Source organism: Styela clava, chromosome 6 (assembly GCF_964204865.1).
Source record: "Styela clava chromosome 6, kaStyClav1.hap1.2, whole genome shotgun sequence".
Taxonomy (NCBI): Eukaryota; Metazoa; Chordata; class Ascidiacea; order Stolidobranchia; family Styelidae; genus Styela; species Styela clava.
Window position 1 is genome coordinate 4,273,061 of NC_135255.1, and position 12,575 is coordinate 4,285,635.

The 12,575-nt window shown below is 37.1% G+C and overlaps 1 protein-coding gene across 1 annotated transcript; it reads right to left on the bottom strand.

Moving 5' to 3' along the window:
- Window positions 1–7,286: 7,286 nt before the first annotated feature.
- On the bottom strand, window positions 7,287–12,133 carry LOC120330908 (tribbles homolog 2-like). The gene is made up of 6 exons (XM_039397893.2): window positions 11,373–12,133; window positions 10,848–11,025; window positions 10,590–10,761; window positions 9,455–9,529; window positions 9,032–9,178; window positions 7,287–8,750 (listed from the first exon to the last, which is right to left on the bottom strand). Exons 1-6 carry the CDS (start codon window positions 11,703–11,705, stop codon window positions 8,357–8,359), a joined length of 1,299 nt encoding a protein of 432 aa, XP_039253827.2. The 5' UTR covers window positions 11,706–12,133; the 3' UTR covers window positions 7,287–8,356.
- Between the last annotated feature and the right edge of the window lie 442 nt (window positions 12,134–12,575).

The window sequence follows — 12,575 nt, forward strand, 5'->3', positions numbered from 1 at the left end:
GCTCATAGCCTGTCATGTACAAAACTCAACTCTTTTTCGTGGTCATGATCTGGAAGATCAGGAGAACAGTGAACAGTCTACAGAATAGACAAAGATAACCAACATTGTGTCGATGAGAAAAAGTTTTCAGTTCAGACGCAAATTTTGGGACATATTTTGCCAATAGTGGGCTAATGATACTATTGTCATCATTCGTAGTAATGATAAGCAACAACCATAAAAGAAAATGTATTTGTATAAATTTAAAAGTTAGGGTATAACACAATCACAAATAATCTTTCTAATATTGCGATGAAATTATTACTTTGTGTGTTGCGAAAATGAGATTTCGACTGAACTTCCTGAGTTATGCAAAATAATATTTCGTACCGTTCACGTACTACCGTAATTAAAATTATTAGTCGCATTCGAAATATAGTGCATAAAAATTACTTGTCAGATAAAATCCGATAACATCTTTTCTCTCATCAGGGATATATGTAAATTCCTATCCTATATTTGTTTCCAAGTTTGATAAAATAATTCACCAGGAGCAAAAACCGTTTGTTTGATGTGGCCAAGCTACCGGACCCAATCCAGCAAAAGGAATTCAATCTCGCTTTCGTGAGATATCGCGTGCATCAAACAGACAAATACCTATCATTCTATCAACATACTTACCGATTAAAATCGATAAGTAACAATGTATAATCGTATTGTATAAGTAACAATGTAATGTATAATCGCCTGAACAACCAAATTTTTTCAAGAACGACTATCAGACTAACATCAGACTATTAATTCCCAACTCGAGTATAATTATGTTTGAATACCCACAAAAAAGTCGCCCATAGATCCATATGTGGTGCACTGGGTAGTAAAATAGACCAAAAGTGGCCAAAACCAGATGCAACACGAAGAAACTTTGTAAGCATAAACGCCAAGATGGCGGAGATCAAATTATCCCGCGCTGCGACAACCAAAATGAGAGAGAAGATCGTTCTATGCAAAGTGACTATAACCGTAAATATATACTACTACCTATAACACTGTAGTCGCTTTGGTTCCATGTATTTCCAGTTCAGTGATTACTACCGGTACAAAATCTCACTGACAAGCAAAAATATTATACTGTCTTCTAGCGGTTTTACGGTATTCCGTAAAAATACCGAAATAACGGACGAGTGCAAAGCACGCACGTGTTATAAGATTATCACGACACAATTAAAATTGAACAGGAAAATTAATCGTGACCTGTGTAAGCTATTTTTATTCATGTTAATGGACCTTTCCAAACGAAAACGAGGTAATGTTTACGACCACGCTTGAAAATCTGTCTGAGTGAGAAAAGTGTCTCTAAGCGGATGCGGAAAGGGAGCATTGTTACGTCACTTTTGCATCTTGCTGATTGGCCAATGTCACGAAGTAAACAAGGAAGTCGATGTTTGGGGAAAGGTTGATAATAGGCATGTTACCTAAAAAAAATTACCGCCTGCTGCAACTGGTCCACGCTCTTCCCTGGGGGCGCGTCCTCCAGTTTAAGAACCCCTGCTCTGGGATATGTGTTTTTAAGCTGGAATATTATTTACTATAAATATTGTTCGCTGTTACCATTTTATCCCATCTGTCTCGTTAACTTGATTTGATAATTACATATTATCGGCTTTTTGAAATTGAACCACATAGTGATATATGTCAGCATCCTTATCCCTACCACACGAAAGTCTGTTTCGGTTGATGTGAACCAAGCGTCCGGGTTCTTCACAAGCTAAAGCACCAGTAATAATAAATCAATATAAAGATGCGATAACAGAGATTTAATTTCAAGTTAAATTGATGTGGAAGCCTGCTTGTTGCGGTTGAGGTGTGTGTGGTCCCAGAGTTGAAAGTCTAGTGCCCAAATTTTCTAAAGATCAGAACGTGGCTAGCGCGTCATGTGACTAATCAATGGGCGACTCGACGCGGACCTAGGTGTCGTTACTCGTTACAAGAGGTCCCTCTACTTTTTGAAGGCTCCGTGGACCGATACTGAATAAATCGAATGGGAGTTCAGAAAGGTTGAATATAAAATGGAAGTGGTGCTACTGTAGAATGAACCAGATATTGGACTGCTGTATGACAGTAATAATTAATAACAACTTAGAATAAAAAAGGGATGTGAGATGTGCTAAAAGTGACTAAATAGTTGATGTCTAATACTCTCAAGTGGGGTAACAGGCTATCACAACAGCAATATGATGCAACTAAAGCTGGCTAAAAATCACTGCTATTTGAGATATTCGAACTACGACTAGAAGTAGTTAGTGAGTAGAACAGTGAAATGGGGAAACTTACGACGGAGGTTAAATACCTGGATATGCCGAAACTTCACCATTTGGTGCGTTTGATTGACATGGAGGTGATGTATAATTTTCTATAGCTTTCTGAAACACTTCTGGGCAAGACGATATTCCAAATAGCATACGCAGAAAACGAAATCTACCAACAGGTGAGTTAAAAGTAGTTTTCAGTGAGGATTCATGATCAAGCTTAATCTGCCAAAAACCAGAAGATGCATCTGATACAGCAAAATATTTAGCATTGGGCATTGTGGCAACAATATCTTCATATTTCTCATTGGATAATGCTCACGTAAAATATATGTATTCAACAAAGTAGGATCTAAGCCAGGGTGGTCCAAACCCAGGCCCGCGGGCAACATATGGCCCGCCGCGTCATAATCTGTGGCCCGCGACGCATTTGCGCGAAGGTAAACAAAAAATCGCATTTGGAGTTGTTTCGTCATGAAAATAACTAAAAAGTAATTTGATGTCACTGAATTGAGTAGTGCTATGGCTAGCTGAAGCAGCTAGCGGAGTTGATTTATTGGCTTGGCTTAAATTGTTATCTGGCTTTCTCATTTTCTGGTCGGGAATATATGCTAACAAAATACGCTTCATAGAAAACTAAAAATCGAATAAGGAATCTATTGGCCTAGATTGGCTATGCATGTTAACTGAATATAATTTCTGTCGGATCTTTTTTGCAACCAGCTTGAACAGTATTACAAAAATTTGGTAATTATCCTCTTGTATCCTAAATTTGGTAAAATCAAACAGATTTTTTGACTGGATATGGGATACCATACCATAATGCTCGCCTAATTTATATGTCTGCAAGTTGTGCCGGTGACAATCTAAAACGACATTTTCTCCGTTATGAAAAGATTGAAATCTTACACTAAGTGAAGATATAGTAAGATTTTTGCACGTTTTAGTGAGTTTGTTTGGTGGTTTTTGCACGTTTTAGCCTGATAAATGACAAATAATGATCAATGTGTTTGGACAATAGAAGTGTTTGTTTTGTATTACACTGTTTACCCATTCTAGACACTATTGTGGCCCGCGAACAATACAAAAATAATAACGTGGCCAGTGAAGCCAAGAACCTTGGACCACCCTGATCTAAGCAAACCCGAATGGAACCAGGTTTTTTCTTTGTGACCACCATGCTTGACACCCATTCAGTTGGTTCATCAACTGGTAAATTAATCTTATTGGCAACCATTCTATCTAATTCTTGTTTCACAAGTGCCTGCATTGCAACAGTGACTTTTCTGGGAGGTCTGATCACAGGCTGTGCATCCGATCGAAGTTTCATGTGATAAGTAATAGGCAATTCACCTAGCTTACCATCAAACAGATCAGAAAACTTATTTTCAACATATTTTTGAACGGACTTGGGCTACAGTACAAAGGAACACTTTGGGGTTTCAACTCATGCACATTCAAAGTAAGAACATTCAAATTTAAACAATCATTAATTCCAAGAATAGGTGTAACATTTCTATCAACAACTTGAAATTTAAGCAAATATGGGCCATTACGAAAAATACATTTTATAACAACAGAAATAGACCCATAACCAATCAAAAATGCAAGATTTCACTAGTCAATCTTTTCATAAGATCTGACACAATTGAAAATATGCAATGGCAGGACATTGCATTTAGCACCAGTATCAATTTTGAGTTTGACATGGTTGTTATTCACATATAAACTAGCAAAAGCTTCATCGAGACCAGAAGTCACAACTGAATTGACACAATCAAATGAACTAACATAAAAATGAGATAGCGATCAGAGACCGCCGACTTATCGATCTAGCGGGGTGTATCTTTTGCTCTTACTCTATAGCGACACCGCGTGTCCCATCACTAATCAATTATTAACTCGCTAATTATACGACATAATTCATCCAAAATCAATAGGCTTCTGATCCGATTTGATGATTGGACATGCAAAATTTGGAGCGAATTCAACCTCGCTCTCGGGAGATATGGCGTGTATTCGACCGTAGTAGTATATATTTACGATTCAACAGACAAATACCTATCAACATACTTACCGATCAAGATCGATAAGTAATGATCAGCATTATACATGTCATTAACTGGGGTCTGTTTTTGATTGTCATGAACACCATATGAAGATCTATGACATTCTTTTGATTCACCACGCTCAATAAAGCACATTCTCTGAAAATGGTTCGTTTTGTGACAAACAGAATCAAGTTCTTTCGTTGCACTCATAGATAGAGATTTCATTCTCTCATTTGTAAGTTCATATATTACACATATATCGATAGCTTTTTTCAATGTAAGATTAGCTTCTTTTAGCAATTGCCTTCGCAAGTTATAATCATAAATGCCCGTCAAAATTCTGTCTTTAATTAACTCATCTTAGAGATCACCAAATTCACAAGACTTGGCTCTGTTTTCAAGTCTACAACAAATGATTGGATAGATTCACCTGACATCTGCGCTCTTGTGTTAAAGTGATGTCTTGTTAGTGCTATCTTTAACTTGGGTAGGCATATTTCAGCAAATTTTCTCCTCAGGTATTCTGGATTATCACGAGACTCAGCAGGAACGTCACTTTCTGCTGCCTGCCTGCCTCATATGTAAAAGATTCTTCTTTTTCTCTGCCCTCTTTCCCAATCAAATTAGGTAATATGCAATCTTTACCTTTGTCAGTTTCATCACTGTGCAGTGCTCCGATCAAAATATCATATTCACGAACAAATATTCTCCGGTTTTCAGCAACATTTTCATCAAAAATTAGAGGATCTGGTCTGTTCAATGACGAATCCTTGAATTGATTGCTCATTGATGCAATTTTTAGAATTCTTCAAGCAACTTTAAATCAATCCCGACTGTGACACTGTGTTTATTTAGGATGCTTGAGTATAATATGGTTATAACGTAGACATTATAGATCACAGCACTTAGCAGCATGCAGTACAAGCAAGGTCAAAGGTAACAAGTATAGCCTTAATAATGACGTTATAAATATCATCTTACACTTGTAATACTGACACGACTTTATCGCAATGCTTTTAATGGTTCCATTACATTTGAACCCACGTACATTTGAACCCATGACAATTGCACCTGTATGCTATTGTACCTATGGAATTTTTTTTGTTTCACGGATAGTTAAACCCATACTAACCCTAACCCATGGGTTTTAGCACCCGCATATAGATTGAACCCGTGGATATACGCATGGGTTCAAATGTACGGTCACCATATACACCAATCAAACTTTTTTGAACATCACATCAACTTGCGCGCTCTATGGGTTCCTCATAGATTACACTCTAGTAACTACCTTTGCGGCGTCTGCAAAATTTATGGACATCATTTTGACGACGCCTATTTCTTCCGCCGACGCAGAGCGAACATTCAGCACGCTGAAGCGTATTAAAACGTATCTCAGAAACACAATGAAGCAAGATAGATTAAATTCCTTGGCTGTTTTATCCATTCACAGAGACGTTATTTCTGGGATGCATGACTTTAATCAGCGCGTTATTGAGCATTTTGCTTCCAAGAAACCGCGGCGTGTTGCATATATGTTCAAGCAGTAGAAGTCTAGCAGCATATATATCTATGAGTGAGCGACGCATGTCCTTATCTTTGCATTAACTTTCCTTTCTTCATAGTAACGTTTTAAACCTTATTACTTATCGATCTTAAGATCGGTAAGTATATTGATAGGTATTTGTCTGTATGTATGTATGTCTGTGTGTCTGTTAGATGCACGCGATATCTCACGAAAGCGAGATTGAATCTGCTCCAGATTTTGCATGTGCATTCATCGTATCTCGGACCAGAAGCCTATTGATTTTGGGCGAATTATGTCGTATAATTAGCGAGTTATCAATCAATTATTGATATAGTGATCTAGATTTTTGTAAAGCGAGAGAATTTTGAAACCTGCCGAGTGTGTGTGTGCGATGCGCAGTGCGCAAGTTACAAGAGCGGATGAATCGAAACTGCAGTTTCTGTTTTGGGGGATCCCCTAACTATCGATCGATAAGTCTTCGGTTTCCAACCGATATTCTCGTTTTAGGTTTTGTCTGCTTTCCCGAAGTTTCTGTTAATATGTCATTGTATTTATCTGGGTAAATATTGCCTTTCCTTTTGAAAGAGGTTTCAAAATAAACTATGTCTATATTTATTAATCCCTTGACTTGGACCGGTTTTAAAGACACTTTCTTATCGTTAAAAATTGTCGCTTTTGCCGATTGGTTGCTACCGATGGAATGGTTTTTATACTCATAAAATGATGGGAGAACTTACAGCGCTCATCCTGTCCCCGTAGATGGGGGTGACTTGGTCCCGCAGTAGCTTGCCCCGGTTGTCAAAATGACCACGCGCCGCCACTGCATACAGGTATGGGTTGCAGCAAATGTCAATTGGTGGCTATCCAGTCAATACTCCCATACCCAGTTTCATGTTCTTGCTGAAGAGGCGTTGGCCAATAACACAAGTCAGTGGTGCCGCTGTTCGATAACCAACTTTGGTTCCCTTCACCAGTAAAATTATGTTCTTTACTTTTCCACATCGTTGTAAAGAATAAACTTTACTATGAACCACCGTCCACTGACACGCAAGAGCAAACAACTGTAGAATTGGAAGAGGGGTTCCTAAGAAATATTGATTTCTACGGGCCCCCATTAACAGCGATATTTTTGTGCTTTGGACCCGTTAAACTAGAGAGAGAGGGTAACCGTGGTTATTTCTGTTAAACTTGCATCAGGTCCATGGAACTCCGGCCATAGTTTCCAGAAATACATCCAGACTTCAGTCTCACGTCAAGTCGATAACGCTACGATTACTACGTCCGCCGATAATCTGGAGACATTACCCGCTTATAACTACACTACAACCATAACAGTGATAACAAATGAAATGTATTTCGAGTCGTTTATTTCCCAGTGATGCCACAGGTTCGAGAGATCAAATAGAAGAAATTACGAACTTACCAGTGCAGTATATCTTTATTTTTTTAAGTGCATACGCTTTCAATTGTACTTTTCAAAAATTGCATCTAATCATGCTTGAAATCAGAAACTGCCCGTAACAGCAGGGCCATCCAAATCAAGCACAATGAGGTGCAAAGTATCAAAAAAAAAAAATGTTAACTGAATTAATGGGAACAAACACGAAAATAATTTTCAATAAAAATATTATCTTCAAAAAACGGGTACTGTATCGAAATACACCTATAAACTAGAAGGCTAAAGAGACCACTGTGCCAACAAAGTATTATTTTGTTTGATTACCACTCGAAATTGGGACCATTATGTAGAATTAACGAACATGTAGTTATTTGAAGGCAACAACATTGGGAGGCTATGGCTTGGGGGATGTACAATAATTGGGCAAACACAATGGATTTTGCGTCGATCTCCGTCACAGTAGCAATAAAGGTGACTGCCGAAAAAAATCAGAGGACAGCCATTTGAAATTCGTGTGAAGCAACCTTGTCTAAAGATTAATTTTGAATTTTGTTAGATTTAGCTTTAAAACTATCTTCATTTTCGAAGCATATCATGAGCCGTTCTCTGCTGATGAATGGCACAAATTTATTGAATAAACTTTTGTTGCACCGATGGAATTGTGGCAAAGTTTCAAAGCACGTGATAGGAAAAATCTAGATTAAATATTGTAGATGTATGTGGTTGGCAATAAAACGTACAGACCGCTGAAGAACTTCAAGCCACCCAGTGACACTGCATTGAAGTGTTCCCGTAGCAGAATACAACAAGAGCAAAACAGAGTATATGACCAAGATCACACTTATGACTTGAAAATTAATTTTGAGGTCAAATAGATAAAAGCACAAAAAGCCAAAAAAAAAAAAAACTGCCGAATTAACTTACATACGTATTCACAAAACCATTATCCTTTGCGAAAATTTCAAAAGCATGCTTGGTCAGATGAAAATCAGACATGACTCATTGTTAAAAAGCAAAAACACCTTGGTGGACAGTGACCTTGGCTTTCATTTGGTTTGCTCAAGTTGCTATACTGCAACAACTTCAAGTCCTATTCAAACATAGTTTCGTCTTCAACTGAAACATATGAATCCGGCACCACTTGGTCCGTGTATTGGCACGCAAAGGATGACAACATGTTTCGACTGGAAGGCAATGTCCGATGAGAACATGTCTCATGTTCCCGTGGCATTCTGGCATCCCCACCTGATCCAAGAGGCATGATAAAGCGAGGTTGGTCCCAACAATGGCCCTGTTTCCGAATCCAGGGATGTATGAGAACATCTGATGCACGAAACCTTTGTGACGGATCTCTGCACAGCAGATTGTGTATTAGATCACGTGCTTCAGATGACAAGGTGTCTGGAACAATGAATTTGCCACGACTAATTTTAGAAAAAAGCGCAGACGGCTGAGATTCTTCAAAAGGGTATCTGCCAACAAGCCTGAAAAAAAAAAATGAGTTAAATGAAATTAACTGTTAAAATTCATGTACATGCATAAAAATACTGATCAGCCTTCCTGGGAGACACTTATGGACAGGTTCTCGTACACTTGAACTCACAGCAATTGCACCTGTATATATTGCACCCATGGGAGTATTTTTTGTTTTGCGGATATTTGAACCCATACTAACCCCAACCCATGGGTTTTAGCACCCACATATAGATTGAACCCACAGATATACACATGGGTTCAAATACGGTCACCTTATGGACACACTTACATTGTGTATAGCATGACTCCCATGCTCCATACATCAGATGCCTTTGCACATAACCCATTGACAGTTTTATTACTCTGTCCTCCAGAAGATAGTGCAGCCGCAGTGCAGGCCAACATTTCAGGACTTATGTATGCCAAGCAGCCATGTCTGCAAGGAAGAAATGGTACAGTTCAATGTAGTGCAGAAACAGGAAAAGAAGGTCATACATGCAATTCTAATGCCATTTTTCATGTTGATTAATTGTTAAAGACAAATAGTGAAATATGGAAAAATACATTCAATACAGTTTACTATTTTTTACATCAATTCTTTAACAATTTCTTAAGACTTCGATTATAACTTATATTGTGTTTCTAAACATAATTCTGAAATCAATACTCAGGTAGAAATTTCGTGTGATTAATTATTCTGCGTAATACATACTTGACAACAAGACCTTCCTCATCTTCAGAATCAAGCACAAAAACATCTTCAAGGCTTTCCAGCATTACTTGTGTTCTAAAAACAAAAAATGAAAATTTTATACTAATTGTGAAAAGAAATATCTAGTATATTAAAACACACAAGAGCACACAAAGCTAGGTATATTATCAAATTTATTCGGTAAAAGTATAAAATAATTAATTTTTTTAATAATTAAAGTAACAAGCGTGTAATTTTGAAATGGGAAATCTTTAAAATGTAATGAAAAACTTAGGAACCATTCTACATAATAAACTTTATTTCAAATAAAGCACCTAACAAGATATTGCATCATCAAACCACAGACAAAAACACTTGATGACACATACAACATATTATGCAATACAATGTCACATAAACCAGGTCAAACTAATACAGAATTACAAGATAGATGACACAACAGAAACTACAAGTACATATACAGTACTTTAGTAGAAATAAAGTGCTTTGAACGAGGAGGCAAAGATTCTAAACACTTCAATTGCAACGCAATTCAGAAGCAATAGTCTAACGTTTACACATGTTTCATTTTTTCACAATAAGGTGAAGTAAAACTCATGAAAGAAATATTCTAAGATGAAAGAGAAATTTGATCAATCAATGTATGTTGTTTTTCAAACATCAGTATACGCTCCATGTCAATTGGGCAGTAAATCATAATCATGTCACGAATAAGAGCATTCAAAAATGTCAGGTAATCAGAGGGTTAATATTGGTTAATAACCTCCTATTTGTGGCAAATTAAACATTTCATAAAGAGGGAAAATAAACTCCTATTTTCATTCTTTCTATGATCATTAAGTGGGTCACATGCAACTCTAGACAAACTAAAACTCATTCAACCTTTATTGAAATAACACACAGATATTTACAGACTCCATCCCATGACAAAGAATTGTTTACAGAGACAAGTTAGATGAGTAGGCAAGTATGGTGCTTTTCTACTTCATTAAATGAACAAAATGTAACATGTTAATAAAGCATCCTAAAGATATTTCCCATATATATCAAATCAAACATTTTTTATTACTAGCAGTGGTCTCTGTATTTCCTGGCAATAAAGTATATTCAGGCTTATTAAATATAAAAATCTCACTTGTCAGGGTCTCTGAATATAAATTTTCGTAACTTGAGGTCTCGTAGAACGATGTTATTTTTGTGGCAGTGTGCTACTGCTTTAGCAACCTGAGTGAAGAAGGGGGCCGCAACTTCTTCTGATAGACGTTTTTGAGTTCGTGTCATATTGTGAAGATTGTCAGCCTTGAAACCTGAAATGTTCAAAATCATAATTGAAAATATTACGCATGGACACGAAAATATACTAAAGTACTTGAGAAAAGAAAAGAGTAGTTACCGTATTCTTTTTCATTCTTATCATCTTTCGTTCGCTCGACCTGAGGCATTCCAGGTTGAAAAAAGAAATAAGTACTGGTTGGACCATTCACAATGTCAACGATATGGTTGATGTTTGGATGAGGTTCTAATATAGAATACGCCCGCATTGCTTGTCTGTAATCGGTTCCTTTATAAACCTGAAAGTAATAAGAAATACATTTGGTTTGCTGCATATCTCATGCATAAATGTAGTGTGATAAAGAGTACAGTACGCACTAGCATCACAGAAGCATACAACAATGCCACTACTATTACAGTTCAATAAAGTTCTTGAGGAACGCAGACGATAAAACTTACTATAGCCTAGTTGGTTCAAGTTATTTAATAGTTTATATGATTTTGGCACAAAATTCAAGTATTAGGAGTCACAATTCCGGTACTTGTCAAGTATCAGGGTATGGAAAAAGTTGGTCATAATCCATTTTGTATAGTGGTGTAATGTAACAGAATCACATTAAAAAAATAATTTATGCGCCCATTTCACCTTGCAAATAAACTCCAACTCCGTGTTGGTGTTTACAGCTCTGTAAACATTCCCAGAATTATGCCCTTCGACTTGTTCAACAAGGAGATAATCACCGATTCTAGATGCTTGGTGGGAGCCATCTGGTACAAAAGTTGGTGGTGTAGGTGATGAAAGATGTGGTGAGGCATTCACTCCATTTTTCAAAGACCCGTCAAAAGCATCTTTGATTCTTGTTATTGTATCATGTCTTTGCCGTGGCGTACTACTATCAGCTGATCCCAAATTTAAAGCAAAATTTCTACGCTGAGGACGCTGTATAGCAATCGGTTCCGAACGTGATATCTCCGTCATATGGTTAGTATAGTGTAAGGTGGAAGCCTTGTCTATATATAGATATATAGTTATCCTTCACAGTGTAATATTTGCTTGAACTTTGAGCCTGGTCATAGATGTTTTAAATTTATTTTGTCCGTTCAATATTTGGGTAATTGTAACCGGCTATATAGTTTAGTTTGAAAGTATTCTCGCTATCTTTATGTTGTATTTCTTTTCCGATAAAGGCTCAGATAACTTATCTGGAGACCAGAGACTTGATTGAAGACGCTCCTCGAACACAAGTTCTATGTTCTCGCTGCCTTTCGACACGTCCTGTTGCGGTCAACCCCTACCGGGTCCACCAGCTTGCCATATTTTTTCTCTAAAATGAAAATATATAAGTTAAAATAAACCAAACTAACTACTGAAATTCTAGTCTATAGTTTGCGTGGCATATGCGCTAGACAACCCAAATGCCCCAAACAGCGCGAAATTACTGAAGGTCTCGAGTACTACAAATACTATTACTCAATATTTTGCTTTGGGTTTGTTGTATTCATCCGACATTTGGTCATTCACAAAATATACCTCTCTTGTGAAATCCGTATGTATAATCAAGTTAAATTAAAACTTCGCATTTGAAAATTTTCTATATCGTGTCTTATAAACTATCTGGAGCTCATACTTTGTAAAATAACACAATTTATATTGGAATTCTGCACTACATACCCACGTCTGAATATAGAACTGCGGTTGATTTCGCAACATAGAGAGAAAAAGAGAACGGAGGATTGCGTCATACATGACGTTTAATAAACAGAAAGAAGTTCTTACGCAATACGGAAAGATACAGACGATGCTCTTTCTCTATTTATGTTAACGTTCTCTTCCTCTTTCGCAACACAA

Coding starts and splice junctions, on each gene's coding strand:
- LOC120330908 (XM_039397893.2), bottom strand. CDS start 11,705: ATGACGGAGATATCACGTTCGGAACCGATTGCTATACAGCGTCCTCAG. Junction 10,762..10,847: donor TAAGAATGAAAAAGAATACG/GTAACTACTCTT, acceptor TGAACATTTCAG/GTTTCAAGGCTGACAATCTT. Junction 8,751..9,031: donor GGAGTCATGCTATACACAAT/GTAAGTGTGTCC, acceptor TTTTTTTTTCAG/GCTTGTTGGCAGATACCCTT.